Source organism: Bos mutus, chromosome 22, assembly GCF_027580195.1.
Source record: "Bos mutus isolate GX-2022 chromosome 22, NWIPB_WYAK_1.1, whole genome shotgun sequence".
Lineage (NCBI taxonomy): Eukaryota > Metazoa > Chordata > Mammalia > Artiodactyla > Bovidae > Bos > Bos mutus.
This window is the reverse complement of record NC_091638.1, coordinates 8002254-8029412: the sequence shown is the minus strand read 5'-3', so window position 1 is coordinate 8029412 and position 27159 is coordinate 8002254. Positions and strand designations below refer to the sequence as shown.

At 37.0% G+C, this 27159-nt stretch overlaps 1 protein-coding gene across 15 annotated transcripts in view; it reads left to right on the top strand.

Annotated features, from left to right (window-relative positions):
* CLASP2 (cytoplasmic linker associated protein 2) overlaps window positions 1-27159 on the top strand; it is a 174508-nt gene that overhangs the window by 133429 nt on the left and 13920 nt on the right. For 8 of the 15 annotated variants that reach the window (XM_070359939.1, XM_070359937.1, XM_070359936.1 and 5 more), the window contains 8 exons: window positions 7206-7369; window positions 8722-8800; window positions 8928-8978; window positions 13094-13237; window positions 17445-17588; window positions 20458-20564; window positions 22295-22448; window positions 24863-25091. In XM_070359939.1, the coding sequence (XP_070216040.1) occupies window positions 7206-7369; window positions 8722-8800; window positions 8928-8978; window positions 13094-13237; window positions 17445-17588; window positions 20458-20564; window positions 22295-22448; window positions 24863-25091 (1072 nt within the window). The remainder of the gene's footprint in view (window positions 1-7205; window positions 7370-8721; window positions 8801-8927; window positions 8979-13093; window positions 13238-17444; window positions 17589-20457; window positions 20565-22294; window positions 22449-24862; window positions 25092-27159) is intronic. The other 7 variants (XM_070359942.1, XM_070359950.1, XM_070359940.1 and 4 more) reach the window with 1 other exon arrangement.

Below are 27159 nucleotides of genomic sequence, written 5' to 3'. Positions count from 1 at the left end.
GTGGGAGAGGAGGAGAAGGGTGGTTTTCTGTTGTGTCTGATCCGGTCTTCCTCACAGCAGACAGCCTCTCTTTTCAGACACCTGTCTCTGCTTGTTTTACTAGTGTTGCTGTGCTTAGAGCATTGCCCTAGGCCCTCCTTTTTCACTCTGTACCTTATTTGAAGCTTGTCGCCCACTTTATCCTGATGACTCTCAAATGGTACTCCCAGCCCATATTTTTCTCCTTCACTTACCTAGTTACATGCCTTTGGCTCATCTTAAACCTTAAAACTATTTTTCCTCTTGAGTCATGTTATCTCGTTAGATGAAGCCACCATCCCCTCATTGGGCATCAGTCTAGAAATTTACTCAGTCCTAATTGATTCAACCTTCTAAATATTTCCATTCTCACTACTCATTCCTGGCACACTTGCCTTTGGCCTGCTGCGCCTCCTCCCCACCTTCTGTCCCTAAATTCTCTTTCACTCTGCATCCTTGAATAATCTTTATAAAAGGTAAATCTTCTCTCTTGACTTAAAACTCTTCAGTGACTACTCATTATCCTCAAGAAAATATTCAAAGAAAGCCTGTAATTTTTGCTTGTTATTCCCTTTTCACTCTTAACGCAGCCTGAAAACTATGTTCGTTTCCCCAGATGTGCCCTGCACTTTTCCTCATAGCCTCGAAACCGATCATCAAAGTCACTTCTCTTTCTTGCCTCAAATATGCTCTCCACCATGAATTGGAATCACTTATCTGTAACCTCAACCACCCTGAGAGCTCACAGGGCAGAAACCGTCTGAAGCCTTGCCCCCAGAATGGTCCATAGGGTTTTGGAGACACTTCCTGTCATGAAATTGATTGGGTGGACTTTCCCGTGTCCTTTTAAGTTGAAGTCAACATTTCAGTCTCTTTTAACAGCTCTGAAATGTAGCAGTAGACCACCTGCTGTCCCCAGCAGAAATAGGAGACTTAGAGAACCAGGGTGTGAGCAGCAGCCCCATCTCCTTTCATCTAGGATCACCTCCAACCCCTAGAACGTTTCTCTTATTTGTGTTAGTAAGTATCTGAGTCCAACTGAAATATCAGGTGAACTCCACTATACAGTAAAGACATCCCAGAAAGGAAGGGCTGGAAAAGAGCTCTTTTTGAGTACAGTTGAAATAGATGCTGGATTTTTTTTCTGTGACATGACTGATGTGGTTGGCATTTACAGTGTACAAGCTGAAATTATTTGATGTCCATAACTTGATAAACTTTTTTAACTTTCAGATACTACTGATTCAGTCGTGGTATCTGTGTGAAAGTAATTTAGATTATAAAGCTGCAAATGTGTAGTTTAAAGCCTCTTAATATTTTCCTGAGAGACAGCACCACACAGTGATAACAAATATGAGTAGTGGAGCTGGATTGCTTTGGTTCAAATCCTCCCTCCATCACTTTTTAGCAGTGTGTGCATTGGTTTCTTAATCTGTAAAATACAGTTAATAAGATTGCAGTGATAATTAAATGAGTTAATGTATGTAAAGTCCTTACAACACAGTAAGCGCTACATATGTTTTTTTTTTTTAAATAAGTTTGAAAAATTAAGGAATTCAAGGCAGATTTTTATTTTGATTGCTCTGGACACACTTTTTCCTCCAAACGTAAGATGTGTCAGAAAGTTTATCCCCTGTGATTCTGACAGTCGACTCAGAAGAAACTACTTGAGGAGAGCCACCTTTACTGAAGAACATGCTTTGATTTGACATATTATGGTCTGTGTAGTCCTGCCTGCCTACAGGTCTTAGAATCAAGAGACCAAATATGTATCTTACCTGGGGAAAATTAAAAGTTGTAGTATCTTTTTACCTTCATACGATAGTAATTGTTCCAGGCCGTCACAGAAATAATTTAACTTGTGAATACATTGCTTCTCAAGAGGGGGAAAAAAAACGAAAAATTCTTAGATACTATGCTTTGGAAGCAAATGTTGGCACTGTTCAGAAATGTTGGCAGGTGTGTGTTAGTCTTAGATTCTTTCCAGAAGTTGAACCTCAAGGATAGTAGGGTCTGAAAATAAGGGAGTTTTCCTCTTGTTTTGTTTGTAAATTTTCTTGGCAAGAAAATGAGAGAGAAATACAGGAAAACCACATATTCTTCTCACATACCATTCATTTAACTCTTGTGTTAAAAACTATTTTGAGTTTGTCATAAAACTTTGGAAAACATTTGTCATTTTTATTTTCTAAGTGTTTTTCTTCCATACAGGAACTTGGCATTGATGGCGACTAATTTGTGTGTTTTTCTTTTTTTTCTTTTTTTCCTTTTGCATGCTGTCCCCTGTGTTGGAACTCTCAATAGAGAGTAAGTTGGTTCAATATTTGTTGGAAACCTAACTTTACTGCATGACTGTGAAATTAACCCTTTTTCTCTATTTTCTTTCCCAAAGAGTTCATGCAGTGTTGGAACCTTTGCAATCCACGAAATGCTATCTGCAGTTACGCAAACTGTCATTCTGTTTGGAGATGTGCTTTTTAATCTACTAATTAATCTAATTTGATTATGTTCTTCTGTTCTATATTTGATGACTGGCACACCTAAGGCATGGGGGCTTCCCTGGGGCTCAGTGGTGAAGAACCTGCCTGCAACACAGGAGACCCAGATTGGATTCCTGGGTCGGGAAGATCCCCTGGAGAAGGGCATGGCAACCCACTCCAGTATTCTTGCCTGGAGAGTCCCATGGTCAGGGGAGCCTGGAGGGCTACAGTCCATGGGGTCACACAGAGTGGACACGACTGAGCGACTGACACACACCTGATATAAGTAAGGCTGCCTCAATTGTAATAACACAAATATTACAGTTCTTTTCCCAGTGAACTACAGTTGTGAAATATGTAGGATTATACATTGAGTCTGTTGAAGGTTATTAAAAAAAAAAAATTCCCAAGTTTCACAATCAATTTTTTTAAATTGAGTTCTAACCTCCTCATATGCACTTTGTACTGTTCTGTTAATGGTGTCCCATAAAAGGAAACAGAGCAGTTTAAGGAGCAGTGATCTCAACTTTCTCTTCTGAAATCAGATGTTTAGCCCAATGTTTTATTAGTATATCCACTTTTCTATTTCTCCTTTAATCATAGATAAGGAAATGGGAGAATATCAACATCTATCTGATAGTGAACTCTTTGTGATACAGCAGTCACATGAAATTTTATGCAAACTTCCAATGTATATTTTGGATGGAGATATATGTGTGTGTGTGTGTGTGTGTGTGTGTGTGTGTATATATATGCATAAGCATTTTGAAAAATAATAGTATAATTCTATATGTAAAGTACTATTAGTACACATTTACAGTTTTATTCAGCTATACTCCCATTTTATCTAATCAAAAGAAATTTCTACTTAGGAGACTCAGATACATCTTCCTGAAGAAAATAGCAGTTCAGATCTTGACAGGAATATAAACTTTGGATTATATCAGGATGAGAAGAAAGGGCCTCCTACAAATGACTACCCTGAGTCCAGAGAAGTTGGAGATGTCAGAAAGTTTATAGTAAAGAAAACCTTGGCTGTAGTGAAAGGCAGGTCATCCATATCTTCCCTTGCATTGAGAAAAGGGGTTGGTTACTAAGGTAAATTTTACTCAACTAAAAGAAAATTCTTACTTTTAAGGCAACTTTTCCTACAGTATCATCAGACAACTTTTTAATTGCATCCTCAACCTCTGATGATAACTTTAGATTTGGTTCTAACTGGTGACATAAGACTAAAATAGAGCCATTGTTCTCAAATGCTATATATTCCAGATAGGAAGATAACATAAATACAGAGAAATTTAAAGAACACTGTAAAGGTAGCCCAAGTACCAGTTTCAAACAGGGATGGACAGTGGCTATTATTTAAAGATATTCAAGAAGCTCTTTGGCTGGGACTTGAGTGGTAAGCTTTGTAGGGAGTCACGTACTTTGTGTAAATAGAGGGATTAGAGAGTGTGGTAGGAAATCAGGAGTGTGTGCAGTACGTGTTTAGGGATGAAGACTTTATGTTGCCAAATCGTCCAACATCAGTCTGAAGAGTTAGAGCCTCGTCTAAGCATTTGAGACATTTTTCTATAGACAGGGAAGGGACATTAAAGAATTTTGTTTCTGTCAAAAGAGTGATGTCACCATCTGATAGAAAGAAGTCTGAGTTGGTCTGCTGTTTTGTAAATAAAGTTTTATTGAAACAGAACTGTGATCACTTGTCTGCATAGTGTCTGTGGCTATGCTATGACGACAGAGTTGAAGAGTGCGGCCCACATCATATGGCCTGCAAAGCCTAGAATATCTGCTTTCTGGCCTGTTAGAGAAATCCAGACTTGAGGTCAGAAAGGCCTGGTGCCTACAGTGATGTTCTGATTGACAGATTTGAGTAAGGCCAAAAGTGAGAGCTATTATAGAGATTATTATGGGGCCTAGAAGGCTCTGTCAAGGAAGTCATAATTTCGATGAAAAAGAATCAGGATGAAGATCTAAGAGGTCTCCCCACATTCAGGATACAAAAGGAAAATGCCTGGTAACAATGAAAAAAGGGAGGTAAGAGGAAAAAAGTGTCAAACTATGGAATGGCCAGGCATACTAAGCTCATGAAAAAGCTATGACATTTCTTGATTGGAAGGTAATTGATGGGTGCAATAGGATGGAAATTGAAAATGAAATTCTTGAGACAGTGTCTTCTGCATTGGTAAACAGATAATTCAGGTTGAGAACAGAAGAGTAAAGACAGAGGAGACCATACTTTCGAGAGCAAGAATACAAGTAGAAAGACTAGTCTTCGAAATAAAATTGGCTCTTCCTTGGAGAAAGAGTTATTATAAGGATAGCTGTAGAAGAAATCAAAGTGAGGGGAAAGTCAGTGGAGAATTTTATCATGAATGGCAGTCAAGTAGATGAAGAAGCTGTCCAGTAATACTAAAAGCCAAGTGATTTAGCCATTGATGAGCTGTGGAAACCTTGAGCAAGTAAGTCCCCTAATTTTCTAGTTCTCAGTTTTCTGAGAATCAGATAAAATGAGAGAGTTGACTTAGGCATTCTAATGCCTTTGATTTTCTAAATGGATTTTGGTACAGTGAAAGCTTAAAGTTGGAATCTTAAGGAAAATAGGCAGCAGTTGGAACACTAGGAGTGAAAGTGAACCGGAGAATTAGAGAGTGTTGTGCTGGTGCACCAGGCTTAAGGGAGTAGCAGGAAGCCCCGATTTGTCATGTTTGTTACAATTCCCGAGGTGTAAATAGTCCCAAATGGCTGATTTCAAGCCACCAACCACCTCACAAAATTCCTGGATATTTAATGTTTGACTTTCTAGGCAGGTACTGACTAATGCCAGGACGTCACTGGACAGATTTGCTAGTCAGAGTGAGTACTAGGTTAAATACATGTATTTGTTATGAGTAGGTCTATTGACGTTCCTCAGGCCCAGAGACAGTTCAGTGAAGCTGTGGTCCAAGTGGTTCTGGTAGGGTAGTACCGGAGTTAATGAATCTGCATTGTGATTAAGAACAGTGTTGAGGCACAGGTACTTACTGCCTTGAGGTCAGAGGTAACAAATTTTAAGTAGTCATACTTTCTGCTTTTACAAATAACGTCTTGAGCAAAGTGTATGTTTTCTAAGGCTTCCCAGGTGGCACAGTGGTAAAGAATCTGCCCGCCAGTCCAGAAGATAAAAGAGATGCAGGTTCGATCCCTGGATCAGAAAGATCCACTTGAGTAGGAAATGGCAACCCACTCCAGTATTCTTACCTGGAAAATTCCATAGACATACAGGCCTGGCGGGCTATATTCATTCCACGAGGTTGCAAAGAATCAGACATGACTGAGCACATACACACAAGCACATCTTTTTCTAACTCAAATTCAGATGTTAAAAAGCTTAGTTACAATTCTGATAGATAAAAAGTCCTTCATTTCTAACATGAGAGAAAAACAGGAATTCGTGTATAACTACATAAAGGAAAGTGAAGAAATAAAATATATATTGAGAGTAAAACTCTTAATTTTAAATTAGCATACTTACTTTGGACTTAACTTTTTTAAACCATAGATTTTATAATCCATTGGGATTATAAATTGTCTCATAACACAACATGGCTGACATTATCTTAAGAACTTTTCCCTCTTTATGTAGAAATAAATTGTCCAGTATGATATTGAATTTATTGATGAGATATAACCTTATTGTATGTCACTTGTTTTAAGTATTTTTAATGAGATAAATCACTTAAGAATCTTAGCTTCCCTCCCCTTAAATTTTTCTTGAATCTTATAAGAAGTTTAAAACTAGTAGATTAATATTGGAAACAAGTATAAAACCCCTCGGTAGAAATGGAGACTAATAGCATGCTATCTGGTTCTTTGTAGAAATCATTAAAATGTAGATGTAGATTTGTGTCCTGATTTTATTTATTTTAGGCACAGGTATCCCATTTAAGGAAGTCATTTAAGGCTTCCCAGGTGGCACTAGTGGTAAAGAGCCCGCCTGCCTGATGCAGGAGTCGTAAGAGACATGGATTCTGTCACTGAGTTGGGATGATCCCCTGGAGGAGGAAATGGCAATGCACTCCAGTATCCTTGCCTAGAGAATCCCATGGACAGAGGAGCCTGGAGGGCTACAGTCCATAGGGTTGCAGAGTCAGACATGACTGAGCAACTGAGCACACAGGTCATTTAAAATTACTTTTGGGGCAGTTTTAATAAATAATACATCTTATACCAAAGAATTTTGTGACTACTAACATTGTGAAAACTAAGAAGTCTCCAATTAGCCCATTATGTTAAAAATCATCTTATATATTAAGGTAGCTGTCAGCATAGTCTTCCTCTGATTAACTCACTGACACTTCAGAGAGCTGGGGGCTGGTGAGACTATGGGTAGTTTCTTGCCCTAAATTCAGATAAAATGAATTTCAGTTTAAGCTATGACATCATTGACAGCCTTAGGTGTGCCAGCCATTATGGCCAAAGTTTCTTTACCAAGTGATGCTGCATGGAATAGCTAATTGTCGAACTTCAGCAGAAGTTGGATAACAGTTCAAATGTACTCTTGTATCACAGAGTCCAATGAAAAGCGAGAGAGATTGTTTTTCCGCTTGGCTGCCAATCGCTGTGCCTCTGATTCCTGTATTCCTTTCTCTTTCAGTTTTGAATTGATCATAGAGGTCAATATTTCCTCCTTTTTCTTCTCCTTCCCCCATTTACCCACTGTAGGTATTCAGCATGTTTTTGGAGACTCTAGTGGACTTCATACAAGTCCACAAAGACGATCTTCAAGATTGGTTGTTTGTACTGCTGACGCAACTACTTAAAAAAATGGGTGCTGATTTGCTTGGGTCTGTTCAAGCAAAAGTTCAGAAAGCCCTCGATGTTACAAGGTAAGATTTTTCTTCATATATTTCCACTTAATTCTTCATATATTTCCACTTAATTACTGAGTAGTAATTAAGAAAATTTAGTTTTTGTGTTGAAAGTTCAGATTTTTGAGTCCTTTCAAACCATCAAGATTTCATGAGCTCCATTTGAAAATTGTTAATGATGTCCATTTACATGGTGTAATTTGATACAACATAGGTTCTTAGTTCAAACATTGCATTTAATCTATAAAAAATTTCATTAACATCGGTTGAGTAATTCAAGGTAGTAATTTATTGTAATTAAGATGTAACTGCAGCTTTTCTGATAAGCGGCCTGAGATGACCCCTAAAAATGGTGCGCTATTCACTTGACCCAGAAAACCCCACAAAATCATGCAAATCAAGAGGTTCAAATCTTCGTGTTCACTTTAAGAACACTTGTGAAACTGTCCAGGCCATAAAGGGTATGCATATCCGAAAAGCCACCAAGTATCTGAAGGATGTCACTTTAAAGAAGCAATGTGTGCCATTCCGTTGTTACAACGGTGGAGTTGGTAGGTGTGCACAGGCCAAATAGTGGGGCTGGACGCAGGGTCAGTGGCCCAGAAAGAGTGCTGAATTTTTACTACACATGCTCAAAAACGCAGAGAGTAATGCTGAACTTAAGGGCTTAGATGTAGATTCTCTGGTCATTGAGCACATCCAAGTGAACAAAGCGCCCCCCTGCTGCGCAGGACTTACAGAGCTCACGGTCGGATCAACCCCTACTTGAGCTCTCCCTGCCACATTGAGATGATCCTTACTGAAAAAGAACAGATTGTTCCTAAACCAGAAGAGGAGGTTGCACAGAAGAAAAAGATATCCCAGAAGAAACCGAAGAAACAAACACTTATGGCCCGGGAATAAATGCCGCAAAAAATAAATGCAAATAAGAGTAAAAAAAAAAAAAAAAAAAAGAAGTAACTGCAAAGTAAAAGATTTTATTCAATCTAATATAAAGATAAAATATTTGCTAAATTTAAAAAGAATGTTTTATTATGCATTCTTTTTTCAGAAGATTTTGAACCAATGATACGTTTTTACTTTCTTGTGTAGATTGTTGAAGTGACTTATTTCAAATATCCATTTATTAAGTTGAGGTGAGTCTAGAATTCAGATATTAGGTATGGAAACATCTCTGATACTGTTGAACTTTTCCCTGAACACATTTTCTGATGAAATCTATAACTGAGGCAAGAGATCATTATTTGCTCTAGTGTTGCTTAGGGGGTTAAATTTATACTTGCAGGGTATAAATTCAAACGTTCTGCTAAAAGCTTACTTGCTGACTTAATTTTTAATTTTTTTTTTGCTTTGTTCTTTCCGTATTTCAGAGAATCTTTTCCAAATGATCTTCAGTTCAATATTCTAATGAGATTTACAGTTGATCAGACCCAAACACCAAGCTTGAAGGTAAAACTTTGAGGTCTTTTGAAGACATTGTAAGGAATTGAAGTATTTTATTCATAAAGTTAATGTTTGTACTTGTGTCACACGAGAAGCTGTTCAATCAGTGGATTTTGTTTTTATAAACTTTCAGACAGTCAAGCCAGCACTTCGGGACCAGCTTCACTCTTTTTGGAGCTCCAAGGTTTTATTGGTTTTGTTTTAATCTGCATTATTTCTTTTCTTAACTCTCTTTACAAACTCTGCAGTGTTTCTGATAATGTTTGTATGCATCTATATATTCAACTACTAACCATTATAAGCCTCTAAAGCATGCACGGATTTGATTTCAAATGTTATTTGGTGCCAGATTATCTTCCGGAGAAGCTTACTGGGGACTCATAGTTAGAAAGCAACACAAGTATGGCCGTCTAACCCTAAGCTGTTGTGCAAACTCTCTCTATAAAGTCTTTTCTCATTTTATGTTTGTGATTTCCCAGTCCTTTTTTTTTTTCTTCAAAGTTTAGGAGTTTGAATAGGTATTCTGGGCAGAATATCAGTTTTGCCTCTGTATTTCAATTAACAAAAATTTTTAAGTTTAATCTCAGAGCTGTTCTCCAGTTCTTCTTAATTGAAACAGTAGCTTTTTTTTTCTTCTTACAATGTGATATTTCTGATGTGTGCATAAGCTTTAGATTTGGGATTAGCTTTCTCAATTGTTATTAGCACACATTTTCTAATAATTTATGTGGAAACTAGGTAGATACCAATTTTTTGTTACAAATAATTATTTAACATAGAAGAAAATATGTACCCCTGAATTCTTTACTAAAAATGGTTTTATTGAGTTTTCTTAAATGAGATTAATGTCAGGGAAATAACAAGCATATGTACATTTACAAGCCTTGTATTTTCTGCTCTGTTCTGCACGAAATGTTTCTATAAGCATTATTGCCTTGGATTGATTTCCCTTTTAAGTTTCTGAATATGATTTTGCCTTAAAGTCACAATTATGTTTCTTACCAGGGTTGACATGTACTCAACATATGTTATTTTCTCAGAGCTGCTTTGTGAAAGAGGTTCCATCTGTTTTGATTTTTAAAAGTGACCTGCAGAAGGAGAATAATTTACTTGCTATTATTGATAGACATTGTTTAAACTTGTTATTTGTCCAAGCCATTGTGCTAGGTATTCCTTATAATTTTGTCATTAATATTTATAATACGTGATGAACTGTAAACTGTGGAAAGAATTATGATTTAGGTATTGGTGGTAGGTATTCAAATGGTATTGAAAACATATAGAGTTGTTACATGGGCCAGTAGAAATGGAGGTCTGAATCATTAGTTTTCAAAATAAGGGTTGCTAAAGGCCTGAAGAGAAAGACAATGGGAAGTATAAAACTAGTTTCCCTATTAGGAAATGTCATACTGAAGACTGGAATCACAGACTGTTTATCTGAAAGTCATACATACATATACATACACATATATACGTCACGATGGTTTAGTCGCTAAGTCACGTCCAAGTCTACAACCCCATGAACTATAGCCTGCCAGGCTCTTCTGTCCATGGGGTTTCCCAGACAAGAATACTGGAGTGGGTTGCCATTTCCTTCTCCAGGGATTTTCCCAACCCAGCAATCAAACCTGGGTCTCCTGCATTGCAGGCAGATTCTTTACTGATTATTTACCTCATATTACCTCATATTTATGAGAGAATATGTATGTGTATGTGTATATGACTTTTAGAGAAACAGTCTATGTAAATATATGTATGTATATATCATAATCTATTATATGGACATATGTATGGTTTTTATATATTATACACACATATATAAAGCTGCAGGGGAAAGTCACTGTAGGAGAAAGACACCCACAAATTGATGTCTTAGGATAGCAAAAAGGAATTTTATTGGAGCTGTATGTTATGCTGAAAATAAAAGTAACTTTGAGATGGTTGACAGGATTAAGAATTAAAGACTTAACAGATTATAGAAAACCACAAATAACTAAATAGCTTCAGTATGAGATTTATCAAAATTCTTTATTTAAAAAGTGCTGGATCTTTCAGATAAAATTTTATATTTCTCACAGACTGTCATGTAGCCAAATGTCAAAAAGGAAGCAATAAAATAGACAAAGATGACATACAGAGTGATTTTATTTGAGTAATATTTTTTTAATAAATGGAACTTTTTGACTTTTTTTTCTGAGTTTCAGAAATATGTTTAGAATTATACACACCTTAGCAACTATATTGTTTTTCCTCTCTGAAGAAGAATGCATGTTTATGTTATAAAAAATACAGACTATGTTTATAACCTTTTGAAATATACTACCAAAATATAAATTTTCAAATGATTATATATGTATTACGGTTGTTTTGCTTATTTGTATAGTAAACACACCTATTCTATGAAACTCTTTAGAAACTTTACATGCCTCTATAAATTGCCAAGACATGGTACTAATTAAATCTCACATAGTCCAAATAAATATATTCAAAAAACAAAATGCATTGATGTTTATTCTTTGATTTACTTTAGCTTTCTTTCAGCTGGTCTCACCAATAGAAGGTGACGTGGCTTAAAAATCCAGAATATTATGTATAATAATTTAGTTGGACCTGCTACTCAAAATTAACCATACATCTGTTTCCCTCTTCACTGTATGATTTACTCAGGATGGTGATGGGTTGACTTAAAAAAAAAATTCTTAAAGTTACAGTTACTTCTTAAAATCATGTATTATGAAATGAAGACAATAAGTTGATGCTTTCTGTCTTCTTTAAACTGGAAGCAGAGAGGGGAAAATGTTCAAGAGTCAGAAGTTTAACTTATTACTTCTGTATATTAACTTGACATACTACTTCCCAGAGACCTTATTTGGATTGAGTGAGAGAAATGATCAATAATAAGATCAATAATAGGGGATGAAGGAGTACAGGGGGAGAGGCAATGGCACCCCACTCCAGTACTCTTGCCTGGAAAATCCAAGGGACAGAGGAGCCTGGTAGGCTGCAGTCCATGGGGTTGCTAATAGTCAGACACGACTGAGCAACTTCAGTTTCACTTTTCACTTTCATGCATTGGAGAAGGAAATGGCAACCCACTCCAGTGTTCTTGCCTGGAGAATCCCAAGGACGAGGGAGCCTGCTGGGCTGCCATCTGTGGGGTTGCACAGAGTCAGACACGACTGAAGCGACTTAGCAGCAGCAGCAGCAGGAGTACAGAATACCTGATTACCTTAATCTTTGACAATATTTTTTCAAAGTTGCTATTTTAATCATACATTTAAACCTTCCTTTTTCTAAGTCTGCAAATCAGCATTTAGTATGTGTTTAGAGTCTGCTGTATCCAGGGACTGTACAGTCTCCCAGGTGCCATTTCTAAAGTGCACTGATAATGTCTTAGAGAATCATTATTTAGAAATCTAGAATGTTAGACGTGACTTTAAAAACAGTGATTCTAAAAAAAAAAAAAAATAAAAACAGTGGTTCTCTAACTTTTTCTACCCTGCCATACTGAGAAAGGGGAGATTATTTAATAATGGCTTACTCTAAGGATAAAGAAGGCTGCATCTGAGAGAGAAGCATGTATGCTTTGCCCCACCTCTTGCTGATTTTGAAGCCTGCATCCTACCACACTCCTACCTACCATGCCACCCACATATCAGGAATTTCTAGGAGAATAACAAGACTTTTAAAACTCATATATTATACTTCTTTTATGCACATAAGTATTGTCTCTTCCCCAGTAGTCCTTCTGTAAAGCTTTTTTGTCACATTTATTTTGAGAGGTGGTTCTAGCGGTTGATGGACCTATTAAGGAACCTGGTCTCATTGGAGCCTTAATGTATATTTATCAAAAACCTGTATTGCCCACTTTGATTATCCACTTGATTACCCACTGGATGTATAATACCTTATTTCCAAAACCCTTTGGTTCGTTTCCCCAAGAGGCAAATTATCCTTCAATGTATAAAGACTGGTTCCCGGGGAGATCTAGACAAGAGTCAGCTCTAAGCTCTGAAGGCAGACTAAAGGAGAAGTGTCTAATCTTATCAAGAGAGTCTTCAACAATTGTTCAAAGATGGGTAATAAAATTTATAAATTCTGCTATGTGTGAGAAAAAAGCCACATTATCATATACTTGTACCTCTGATAGGTAGGTGGTTGTATGTATAACTTCTTTTGCTGTTGATGCTTTTTCATTTTGTATTTGTTAAAAAAATATTACCTAACTATTTCTCAAATGTTCTTACTGCCTGCCAATGCCCAGCTGATTGTCCTCTCTCTTTGTGCATCCCTGTATAGGTGAAGGTTGCTATCCTCAAATACATAGAAACTCTGGCCAAACAGATGGATCCAGGAGATTTTGTAAATTCCAGTGAAACTCGCCTGGCAGTGTCTCGGGTCATCACCTGGACAACAGAACCCAAAAGTTCTGATGTTCGGAAGGTATGTTTTAGTTTAAGATTCAGAAGATAAATTAGAAAAGCAAATCAGTCATTTTAGATTGCCAGTTAAGGAAGCTAATATTTTCAGGATGTTACCAGTTAGCATAGAGTTATTTACCTGGTGATATAAAGACCTTAAAAAAAAAAATCCTCTCTTTTAAATTTTATCCAATTAATGTGACTATAATTTTCAAACTTAGAGTCAAAAATAGCTGTCTTTGCCACAGTCTCCTAACCTCTACTCTTACAGCCATTCAGAATTTTTTCCCTTGCATTTACCTATGTATTTCAAATAAGAGTTTGTACTGTTTCTTGATGTATTAATTTTAGGCATTATTTACTGACCTGTTGATAGATTCAGTCATTGTGTATCTGTCTGTCTGCCTTTATAAATGAAGATTTCACTTTCCAATATCCTAGCCTATGTCTTTCCCCATAACCTTCAAAATACTTATGAATCAGCTGTTGGTAATCAGTAGAAAAGAGTTAATTTTGACTGTGGAAGTATTAATTTCTTCACCAAGTGGTTAATTACTGCCTCCCTCCTTATGGAAACTTTATTTGTCCTAGTGTTAATAATTTGCCTTGGTTTTCATTGTCCTGTTTCTCCCCCCAACATATTTTTTAAGTGTTAATAGGTTCAACATCTCTGCCACATGCTCATGGCTGAGATTTTCCATATTCTCAAAAACACTGGTTATTTCTTTTCTGGGGTGTTCCTTTCTAGACCCTCTGTTCTCTTCACCATCTTCCTGAGATTCCTCTTCAACCCTAACAATTCGTTTCTTGCATCCTGTATCTGGCTCTACTGACAGAACCAGAGTAATCAAAACAATATGGTACGGACACAAAAATAGACACACAGATCAATGGAACAGATCTGTGTGGAACAGAAATAAACCCATGCACAAGTGGTCAGTTAACCTATGATAAAGCAACCAGGAATATACAATGAGGAAAGAATAATCTCTTCAATAACTGGTGCTGGGAAGACTGGACAGCTACATGTAAAAGAATGCAATTAGAACATTCTCTAACACCGTATACAAAAATAGACTCAAAATGGATTAAAGACTTAAATGTAAGACTGAATACTGTTAGTATCCTAGAAGAAAACATAGGCAGAACACTCTCTGACATAAATCACAGTAGTGTTTTTTGGTTCCATCTCCCAAAGCAAAGGAAATAAAAGAAAAACAAATGGGACCTAATTAAATTTAACAGCTTTTGTAGAGCAAAGAAAACCATAAACAAAACAAAAGACAGCCTATTGAATATGGGAGAAAATATTTGCAAATGATTGTTAAGGGATAAATATCCAGCATATATAAACAACTCGTACAACTCAACATCAAAAAAAAAAAAAAAACAGCTTAATTGAAAAATAGAAAAACTGAATAGACTATTTTTCAAAGAGAAAATGCAGATGGCCAACAGGCACATAAAAAGATGCTGAAAATCACTAATCATCAAGGAAATACAAATCAAAACTACAAAGAGATGTTACCTTACACCGGTCAGAATGGCTGTCATCAAAAAGAACACAGATAACAAGTGTTAGCAAGGATGTGGAGAAAAGGGAACCCTCATACACTGGTGTTGGAAATGTAAATTGGTGCAGTCACTGTGAAAACAGGTCCTTAGTTTCAAAGAACTAAAAATAGAACTACCCTATGACCCAGCAATTTCATTCCTGGGTATATGTCTTACAAAAAAAAAAGCAAGAACATTAATTTGAAAAGATATACACACACCAATGATGTTCATAGCACCATTATTTACAGTTGCCAAGATCTGGATGGTAGCAACATGTGTCCATCAACAGATGAAAGGATAAAGAGGTGGTACACACACACACACACACCATGGAATACTACTAAGCTGTAAAAATGAGCACAGTTTTGCCATTTGCAGCAACATGGTTGAACTTTATGCTAAGTGAAATAAATCAGACAATGACAAATACTGTACGATGTCACTTATGTGTGAAATCTAAAAAATTAAACAAACTAGTGAATATAAGAAGAAAGAACTCTATTCACAGATACAGAGAACAATCTAGTGGTTACCAGCAGGAGAGGGATAATATGGGAGTGGAGAATGATGAAGTACAAGCATTTAAATATAAAACCAGTCACAATGACATATTGTACAAGGGAAGTATTAAGTATAAATGAGTTACAATGTATGAGTCACTATAGTATACACCTGTAACTTATATTGTATAGCAAAAAGTACTTCAATTTTAAAAATCAGGCCAAACAAACAAAAAAGATTAAGCATAAATTAATAAAATAGAGTAGAAAAGTGATAGAGAAAATTAGTAAAACCCAAAATTGTGTTTTTTGTAAATATTAACAAAATTGACAAACTTGTAGCTTGATAGAAAAAAGAAGGCTGAAATTACTAGGTTTAGAAATGAAAAGAGATTTTTATTACTAGCCTTACAGAAATAAAGATGATTATAAATGAATGCTACAATATTGTATGCCAGGAAGTAGTAAACTTGAATGAAATGGACAAATCCCTAGATAGACACAAATTAACAAAACTAACTGGAAAAGTCAATAGAACAAGTTAAGAGATTAATTTAGTAATCAAAAAACCACCAACAAAGAAAAGCCAGGCTCAGATGGTCTAACTGATGAGTTTTACCAAACATTAATATCAATTCTTCTCAAACTCTTCTTTAAAATCCATAAGAGATAGGAACACTTTCCAACTCAATTCTATGAGGGCAGTTGTATCTTGGTAACAAACCCAGACCAAGACATCACACAGAAAAAGAAAACTACAGATCAGTATCTCTTACAAATATGGACACTTTTAATCCTCAACAAAATACTGGCAAACCAAATTCTGTAACATAAAAAGAGACTTACAAACCAAGACCAAGTGGAATTTATCGCAGAAATGCAAGGTTGAGTTAACATCTGAAAGTCTCTTATAGTACTCCATATGACTACTAAAAAGACAAAAGCCACATGATTATCTCATCAGAAAAGGCATCTGGCAAGATCTGACATCTTTCATGACCAAGACTAAATAGCAAGCAAACTAACAAGGGAAGGGAACTTTCTAAGCCCAATACTGGGCACCTCCAAATATCCACAGCTACTTAATGGTGAAAGATTGGATGCTTTCTCTGTAAAATCAGGAACAACAGATAGATGTCTGTTCTCACCATTTCTGTTCAATGCTGTAGTAGGGTTCTAGCCAGGACAGTTAAGCTGGAAAAAAAAAAAAAAAAAAAAAAGAGAGAGAAAGAAAATGAAAGAGACAAAAGAGAAAGAAGGGAAGAAAAACTATTTCTATTCGCAAATGATATAATTTTATGTATAGAAAATCCTTTAGAATCACTAAAATATTATTAGAACTAATAAACCCATTCAGCAGGATTGCAAGGTGCAAAATTAATATACAAATATCAGTTGTATTCTAAACACTTGAACAATCCAAAAATGAAATTAAGATAACAATTCCATTTAAAATAGCACTAAGAAGATTAAAAAGCGATAAATTTAACAAAGGAAGCACAGAGTTTATAGTAGAAACTATAAAACAATATTGAAAGAAATTTAGGATGGAAAATCATCCCATGTCCTTGGGTGAGAAAATCAGGTCTTCTGGGATCAGAAGACTTACTATATTAAGATGTCAGTACTCCCCAGAGTGACCTATAAATTCAGTGTAATCCCTACCGTATCCTAGCTGGCTTCATAGAAATTGAGAAGCTGATTGCAAAATTCATAATGGAATTCCTGGGGCCCTATAATAGCCAGAGCAGCCTTGGGGGAAAAACAAGTAGGAGGACTTTACACTTGCTGACTTCAAAACCTAATACAAAGTAATGGTAATCAAGGCAGTGTGGTAATGGGTTAAGGATAGACATAAAGACCAATAGAATAGAACTGAGAGTCCAGAAGGAAACCCGTGTCTGTGGCCAATTGCTTTTCAACAAGTGTGCCAAGACCATTGCCCTTGGTAGGTCATATTTGTTATACTTTTCATAATCCTGTCTTACTTTCCAAAAACAAATGGTAAGTCGAAAAAATGTTTTTTATTGTTTCAGCAAAGAAATTTGAAAGTATGTAGGAACATCTTTTTCCCTAGGAAAGGTGGTCTGGCACTATTGAATAGAAATGTTGAATGAAGAAAATGGTCTCCTTTGAGTAATCATCTGCTTCTTATATGTCTTTGTTTTCTAGGCAGCGCAGTCAGTCCTGATTTCCTTATTTGAACTCAATACCCCAGAGTTTACAATGTTATTAGGAGCTTTACCAAAAACTTTTCAGGATGGTGCTACCAAACTTCTTCATAATCACCTTCGAAACACTGGCAATGGAACCCAGGTCTTTTTTCACTTGTTTTATTTTTTTTGGCCGTTGTTTAATGTGATGGATGGTTAACAACAGTAATTGCTTTCTTTTTTGCATGAAGTAAACTTTGATCCTAATGTGTAATTTTTGCATCTGCATTAGGCAGCATTTCCTGAGCAGAAATAAATATTGTCCTGGAAAGAATAGTCCTTAGGCCTGTAATTGTTCTATTATTATTTGGTGTGCATTAGGGTGGTGGTGAATGGTGACCACAGTAGGAACAAGGAAAGTGAAATATAACAGAACTTAGATGAGAACTTAGATCAGTGCAAGCCATGAGAATTAGAACATGCTCTTTAGATGAACCAGTCTTTATTGGAGGACCAGAAAGGATGACTTATTCCAGGAATAACAGGCCCAAGGAGGGTAGTGCTTTAAAGGACGTGTTCACATTTAATAATTACAGGCTTGTCAGTCTATAGGTGCTTGAATAATACAAGAGTTTGTTTTGGAGAAGTAAGATCTGAGTAAATGAAGGGTTAGTGTTATATCTAAATGGTATTGAACTATTTGCATAATATGCCAAAGAATTGAACTTGGGTTTTAAAAAGACAAAGAGGACAATACCTTTGATAATGCATAAAGGAGAAAGCAGGTGCACTTATGTCAGGAGTAAGGTAAAGTGTAAGGGGAAAACAATGTGAGAACCATTTCTTGGGGCCAAAGTCAATTACTTTTTTAAATGGAAAGGGGGAATTCCCTGGTGGTGCAGTGGCTGGGATTCTGCACTTCCACTGCCAGGCCGTGGGTTGACTCTCTGTTCAGGAAACTAAGATCCCACAAGCTACATGGGACAAAAACTAAAAATTAAAAACATAAAAGGAGAAGATATTGTTTTATTATCTTAAGAGATAGGCAAATTGCTAATATGACCAGATTTTACTTCTTTGATGTCTTTGTAAAAATCATTTGTAAATCAAACTGAAGGAGGAACAAAAATTTAAGTGATTGTAATGATTGGAGGTAAATTTCCAGTTGTTCAAGCTGGTTTTAGAAAAGGCAGAGGAACCAGAGATCAAATTGCCAACATCCGCTAGATCATGGAAAAAGCAAGAGAGTTCCAGAAAAACATCTATTTCTGCTTTATTGACTATGCCAAAGCCTTTGACTGTGTGGATCACAATAAACTGTGGACAATTCTGGAAGAGATGGGAATACCAGACCACCTGACCTGCCTCTTGAGAAACCTGTATGCAAGTCAGGAAGCAACAGTTAGAACTGGACATGGAACAACAGACTGGTTCCAAATAGGAAAAGGAGTACATCAAGGCTGTATGTTGTCACCCTGCTTATTTAACTTCTATGCAGAGTACATCATGAGAAACGCTGGACTGGAAGAAGCACAAGCTGGAATCAAGATTGCCGGGAGAAATATCAATAATCTCAAATATGCAGATGACACCACCCTTATGGCAGAAAGTGAAGAGGAACTAAAAAGCCTCGAATGAAAGTGAAAGAGGAAAGTGAAAAGGTTGGCTTAAAGCTCAACATTCAGAAAACAAAGATCATGGCATCTGGTCCCATCACGTCATGGGAAATAGATGGGGAAACAGTGGAAACAGTGTCAGACTTTCTTTTTTGGGGCTCCAAAATCACTGCAGATGGTGATTGCAGCCATGAAATTAAAAGACGCTTTACTCCTTGGAAGAAAAGTTATGACCAACCAAGATAGCATGTTCAAAAGCAGAGATATTACTTTGCCAACAAAGGTCCGTCTAGTTAAGGCTGTGGTTTTTCCAGTGGTCATGTATGGATGTGAGAGTTGGACTGTGAAGAAAGCTGAGTGCTGAAGAATTGATGCTTTTGAACTGTGGTGTTGGAGAAGACTCTTGAGAGTCCCTTGGACTGCAAGGATATCCAACCAATCCATTCTGAAGGAGATCAGTCCTGGGTATTCATTGGAAGGACTGATGCTGAAGCTGAAACTCCAATACTTTGGCCACCTGATGCAAAGAGTTGACTCATTGGAAAAGACTCTGATGCTGGGAGGGATTGGGGGCAGGAGGAGAAAGGGACGACAGAGGATGAGATGGCTGGATGGCATCACTGACTTGATGGATGTGAGTTTGAGTGAACTCCGGGAGTTGGTGATGGACAGGGAGGCTTGGCGTGCTGTGATTCATGGGGTCACAGGGAGTCGGACAGGACTGAGCGACTGAACTGAATGATCGGAGGAAGGAATTGGCTTATGGCAGGGAGCTAATTTAAGATTGTTAATTTGGAATCTTGTTTAATTATTGAGGAAAAAAGATTGTTGTTGTAATATTTAGGAGAAGGAATAGCTGAGGATAACAACAACAAAAAACTTAAAGAGCTAGATTGCTGAATGGGAAGAAAGTTTTTCCCCACAGAAACTAGAGATAAGTACATGAATATTTTAAGATAATGACCTAGCAGGACTTCCTTGGTGGTCCAGTGGTTAATAATCTGCCTTGCAGTGCAGGGAACATGTATTCAATCCCTGGTCGGGGAACCTGGGATCCCACATGCATGGAGGAACTTGAGTCTGCATGCCACAATTAAGGCCCAGCGCAGCTAAATGAATTTTAATAATAAATTTTAAAAAAGAGAACAGTAAAATAATGATCTGGGAACTTCCCTGGTGGTCCATCGGTTTAGATTCTGTGCTTCCAGTGCAGGGCCATGGGTTTGATCCTGGTTGGGGAGTTAAGATCCCACGTATCTCACTACACAGACAAAAAATTTTTTTTAATCTTTTAAAATACATAAAATAATGACCTCTTAATATAAATCTGGCTCTTTCATGTGTTCAACATGTTGACTGTATGGCTTCCCTAAGAGCCTGTCATATGTTAATGTTTATTTGATTCTTGTCCGTCAGGGTTCCATGGGAAGTCCTTTGACAAGACCAACACCACGGTCACCAGCCAACTGGTCCAGTCCTCTTACTTCTCCTACCAATACGTCGCAGAATACTTTATCTCCAAGGTAATAAAAGGATTGTTTACCATCATGGTTTGTATTTGCAGATTCCCATTCTTAGAAAAACTGACATTAATATAAATCCAGTTGATTACTACTTAACTAAAATGTCTTGGACACATAGAAACTGAGCAAATTAAAACAATGTTAGGTTTATCCAAAATGAACCCTTTAGATGATAATAATATATAGGATATGGAATTCTTTTTCTTGTAAGTGACAGGAAAACTTATGGACACAGCTTTTGGAAAAAAGCAAGCAGTAATTAAACATTAAATAACATAGTTACTGTTTCTCAGATAAGCTGTATAAATCCATTAATTTCCAGTTGTGTCTTTCAGTTATAATAGTTGATATAAACGAGATCAAGTTATAATGAAAATTTTAGATCTAATATTGGCCAACCACCTGTTAAAAATAGAAAAAAAAAGTTTTATAGACAAAAAAATGTAAAAATAAAAACATAGGGAAGGGTTAAATATAAAATGGCAATATGTATACTTCTTAGGAAAAAAATGTGATCTTGAGATTGATCCTTCATGAGACTTGTGAAATTTTCACACTTGAGCAAATCCCACGTGAGCTATATTTCAGAAGAAGTTATTAATTAACTCATTAATGGATTAACATTTTTTTCCCTTCTCCTGGTCTTTAAAAAAATGGCTTAGTAGCCATTATTGTCCTTATCAGCTTGATTTTTGTTATTAGCCATATAGCATATTCTTCATCATATTCATTACAATTATATAAGATGTTTCATTATATTGCAAAACATATTGCAAACTTACCATCATATTTTTTCATGCCTATGCATATGTGATAATTATGATGGCTAAATTCCAGACTGAGTTGAATTTTAGAATCTGATTATAGAATTCATATTTCAGTGGGACTTCCTGGCAATCAAGTGCTTCGGGCTCTCTTTCCACTGCAGGGGGCACTGGTTCCATCCCTGGGGTCAGGGAAGTAAGATTCTACATGCCTCATGATGTGGCCAAAAAAAAGAATTCATATCAGTAACACATATTCTATGTTAAAAATTCTCAATCGTCTTACATATTTGTGTAAAATGTGTTAATCTCCTCTTCCAGCAGTACCCACTGGGGTTAGCAAACTCTGTAAAGAGTCATATGGTAAATATTTTAGACTTTGCCAGCAGGGTAGTCATTGTCAGGTCTATTCAACTCTGCTGCTGTAGTGTGAAATAGCCATAGACAATAGCTAAATAAATCAGCATTGCTATGTTCCAAAATAATTTCGGGAAGATCCCCTGGAGGAGGAAATGGCAATCTACTCCAGTATTCTTGCCTGGAAAATTCCATGGACAGAGGAGCCTGGCGAGCTACAGTCCATGGAGTCGCAAAGAGTTGGAGACGACTGAGCACGCACACACGCACACACATAACTTGAGTTTTATATAATTTTCATGTGTCATGAAATGTGTTTTGATTTTTTTCTCAGCTGTTTAAAAATGTAAAAAAAAGTTCTTAAGGTGAAAAGAAAAACCAGTTGTCAAGGGCTGTGCCTTATAGAGTCACTATAAACTGCCCTTGGTGAGCAAACAGGGGGACATGCTCTTCAGCCGTTTGTACCTGTCAGGTTTTGTTTGGCTAATTATGCTTTAGAACATACGCATTCTCTAACTCTGTCTTTATAAACATCCTGTGCCATTTCCTCAGATATATTTGTATTTTAAAACTACACAGAAACAAAAAAAATTGTTGTCTTTTTCATAGTGCTTTTGATTATGACACAGAAAATATGAACTCTGAAGATATTTATAGCTCTCTTAGAGGTGTCACTGAAGCAATTCAGAATTTCAGCTTCCGTAGTCAAGAAGATATGAATGAACCATTGAAAAGAGATTCTAAAAAAGATGATGGCGATTCAGTGAGTATTTGAATATTCTTACATTCTACACGTTTTCATTAAGAGTTTAATTTTGTTTTTAAACTTTTCTTTCTGTCACTTTCAGATATAAACTTCCAGGAGTCAATTGCTCAGTATTTACTGAGTACCTACCTTGCTCCAGGCTCTGTTCTGAGTCTTAGATTTACAAGGCATAGATAGATGCTGCCCTCAAGTTCCTTGTGGAGTTTCGGATAGAGATTAGTGCTGTAGGAAAGATGACATTTGCATTGAGACCCAAAGAGAGCCATACAAGATCTAGGAGAGGAGAATTCCATTAAGGAAATAGCAGGCACAGAGACACTTAGATGGGAGCAGGCTTTGTCCAGCTGAGAACCAGGACGAAAGCCAGTGTAGTTACGAAAGCACGTGCGTTATGAAAGAGCGGAGGACCAGAACATCAACAAAATAAAGTGTTTAGACTTTTTGAAAATTCCTGTTCAGTGTGGTGGTATTTTCATCAGTTTATGTGGTTCTAGTTAAGAATGTTATGACTCATCTTTCTAACATTGTGAATATTATTGTTCAGTTTGTTATTTCTGCCACTATATAAAGAGCTGTTGATATTTCTACTCTACTTCGACTTTTCTCTGACATCTTAGACTTTTCTAAGAACAAGCTATCCCACCATTTCCTGTGGAATCTTTGGTTTCTCAGTGTTTGCACAGTTGTAGAACACTGCAGTACCTTAGCAGATCTCTAAAGGGCCCCCTTCTCTGCCTCCTGACTTCTTTCCTGCTACTGTTTTTCTCCCCATGCCTACATGGCAGATGGGCCAGAAAACTGAATGCCAAAACCCTGCTTACTACTCGTATTTGAGGTTCCCTGCCTCACAAGTTGAGTGTGGTAGCAGTAAGAGGTAAGGAGGCATCACTGCATGATTGAGACTTCCCTCCTAGAGTAGCAAGGGCAGTGCCAAGTAGTGGATTCCGGCAGGAGTGAGTGTGCCATTTACTCACTAGTCAGATTATCATTTGTAAACCTCATGTCTGCCTAAGGAAAATAGGGATGTTACTGCATACCTTAAAAAATTACTATGCGTATAATAAATCATGTGATTCCATCTAGCCCAGACCTCTTCTGAGTTCCAGATTCATACATCTAGCTTCCTGTTTGAACTCCAGATCTTTCCCCCAAACTGTTCTTTTCTGTCTCAGTTGATACAATGCTAGTTGCTCAGCCAAAAACCTTGGACACACAGTTGTCCTCATCTTGTCTCTGTGTCTCATCCTCCCTACTCAGTCCATCAGGAAATCTGTTTAGTCTGTCTTCAAATACAAGCCGCAGTCTACACAGTAGAATTTTTTCCCTTGTTACCTCTCCAACCTCATCCCCTACTACTCTTTTCTGCTCTAGCCACTTGCCTCCTCGCTGTTCCTTCAATGTACAGGGCATGCTTTTTGCCTCAGTGCCTTTGTCTTAGCTGCCCCCTCTGCCTTAAACATTCTTACTCCAGATAGCCATGGCCAGTTTCCTCCAGAGCTTTGCTGCAATGGCTTCCCAGTGAATCTTACTCTAACCACACTGACTCACCTGCAGCCTTGGCACTCAGATCCCTTTAATACTGCCCTTGCCTGCCATAGGAGAGTCACCTCCTACTGTACCACATATGTAACTCACTCATGACATTTTCTAATGTCTCTGTCCCTCGACTAGAATGTCAGCTTCATGAGGACAGACGGCATTCTCTCATTTGTTAACTAATATATTCTCAATGCTGGTAATGATGCCTGGCATGGAATACGTGTACAATAAATATTTAAAGAATATTTGTAGAACACCTTGCCACTGGCATAGCACATGGTTGCTCACTGTATGGTGGTAATGGTGATACTGATGGTGGTAATTGGTATTTTGATAAGTTATGTTAATGTGCCCAAACTCCATCATGCAGCATTCCAAAAGTCATGCTGTCCTGTGTGGCCTCTTGTTCCTTAAGTAGGCCTTTTTAAATTCAGTTTTCTTATACTTTATTAACATATTGTCATTGTAGAATTTACAACCTTAATAATGAAATCTGGGAGCTTTTTGTTCTGTGTTTCTAATGAAAGTTGTTTTGATCTTTTACTGGCATAGAGAAACTTGCTAATCACATTGTATATATTTGATCCCGCCCTTAATAAGGAAACTGTAGGAATCATTAGAGACAGCATTCTTTCATGATTCTTATTTGCCCTTACGGCTATGGTTTCTTTACATCTTTTCTAGTAGACTTTGACTTTCTGAATGTAAGTTTTAGCTCATCATCATGTGGATTTCTGTGACTTAATTTTTTCAGCTGGTTTTTGTTATCTTTTCAAAATAGCCTTTCAAGCAGTAGGGAAATACCTTTTTAGACTTTCAAACAGACATTTGAAATGATTTAATTTGCTGTTCATTCCTCTTCCCATTAATAGATGTGTGGCGGCCCTGGGATGTCTGATCCAAGAGCAGGAGGTGATGCTACTGACTCAAGCCAAACAGCCCTTGATAATAAGGCTTCACTGCTCCATTCAATGCCTGCTCACTCCTCTCCACGCTCTCGAGACTATAATCCATATAACTATTCAGATAGCATCAGTCCCTTCAACAAGTCTGCCCTCAAGGAAGCCATGTTTGATGATGATGCTGACCAGTTTCCTGATGGTATGTCCCATCTGTGTTCGGAGGACTGCTAATCAATGATGCAAAAGAAATATATGCGTTCTTTTTGTGTAATTCCCTAAAAAGGAAGGATCTTTGAGGGTGGGAATGTTCTCTGCCATCTTCTAGGAGCTCATTTCTATTGGTTCAGTAGTTTTCTTCTTCATAATAAAAGGTTAATCCTCCTAAGAGCATCTTTGAAATCAAGAAAACTTTAGTTTTCCCGGGAACAACTGAAACCAGTTACATTTTCATTTAGTTATTAATTTTTATACGGAGTGACAAAACCCTTTAAAGGGATACCCATTCTTTAGTGTGAAGTTATAAACTCTTTAATCAAGGATTGAATATGGGAAAAGGTACAATTAAGATTTGGAGTTGGCTTAGGTCTAAGCTCTGTGTGTGTGTGTGTGTGTGTGTGTGTGTTAGTCGCTCAGTCATGTCAGACTCTGCTACCCCGTGGACTATATATATAGCCCACCAGGCTCCTTTTTCCATGGAACTCTCCAAGCAAGAATACTAGAGTGCGTTCCCATTTCTTTCTCCAGGGGATCTTCCCAACCCAGGGATTGAACCCAGGTCTCCTGCATTGCAGGCAGATTCTTTACCATCTGAGCCACCAGGGAAGTCTGGGTCTAAGCTCTTAATATATAGGAAATAAGCTGCCTCACCTGGGAGGTTGGTTGGCCTTCCTGCACTTCACTTGTCACGGTCTGAGATCCATCTTACCTGCCCTTCTGACCTTAGTATGCTGTAAGGTTTGGATAAGATGTATAGAAACTGATTAGAAAGTGTAAAACAGTGCAAATAGTATTTTTTTATTTTCTTTGTTTTTAATAATAAGGAATTGCATATTTCCTCTGTAAATTACGTGATTCATTACTTCTTTATTGAACTAAAGGCTTAAGTAATCTTTAGTAATATGTAACTAAATGTAGATAAACTTGAAAGTCTCCCCCTCAACACTGCCTCATGATTTCATGATTAGGTATTCATAGTTTCTGATATTCCTTTATTCCCTCAGTGTTGCTGTCAGTGAACTTATTTTTGCATAAACTTTTGTGCACATACACAGATAATTTTAAGAGCATTCTAGAAATAGAATTGCTCAATTAATGGATATGTAAGTCTTAAGTTTTCAGAGTTACTACCAGTTACCAACTCAAAACACATGGCCAGTTTAAGTAGTACTGATTTCCTTAGCAACCCAGAATGTTTAAGTGTTTTTATGTTTTATCATTGTGATAGGTATAAAATAGGTTATCCTAATGAGCCTTTCTTTAATTGTTAGGAAGACTGAAAAATTAGCTCTCAATTTTGTTTTTTAATTTTTCTGATTTTGAAGAGTAGAAAGATCTCTTCACTTCTGTATTTCTTTACTAATGCAGTCGATGAATCATGTTTTTACCAACATGTCATATTAAGTGACTGAATATATCACAAATATCACAAAGGCAAAATTATGACAATATACCAAATTCCCTAAATTACATAAGAATCTATAAAATTGTGACCATTATGCACTTCGGTGTGTTTTAATCTATCATATGTAGTTGACTATGCTGTTGAGGTTTAGTCACAATAGCAGCATAACAGGAGTGTGTGAATAAACTGGACATAGCAGCAAAGTGCCCTTGGATCCCTGAGTCATACCAGCAGCCTGGTGATTGAGACCTAGCTTTAACAACTTAATTGTTTTTATATTATTTATGCACAGCAGTCACAGCTGCTTCATCGCCCATCTATGTGTGTGTCTATGTGTAGGGTTGCTTTTTTTTTTAAGTATTATTTCAAAACAGGCAAAAGTTTAAAAGTTGTGAATACAGTTCCTCCTTGAGAAGGATCAAACCCCATCAACCCTAAAGAAAATCAACCCTGAATATTCATTGGAAGGACTGATGCTAAAGCTGAAGCTCCAGTATTTTGGCCACCTGCTGTGAAGAGCCAACTCACTAAAAAAGATCCTGATGCTGGGAAAGATTGAGGGCGGGAGAAGGGAATAGCAGAGGATGAAATGGTTGGATGGCAGCATCGACTCAATGGACATGAGTTTGAGCAAACTCTGGGAGAT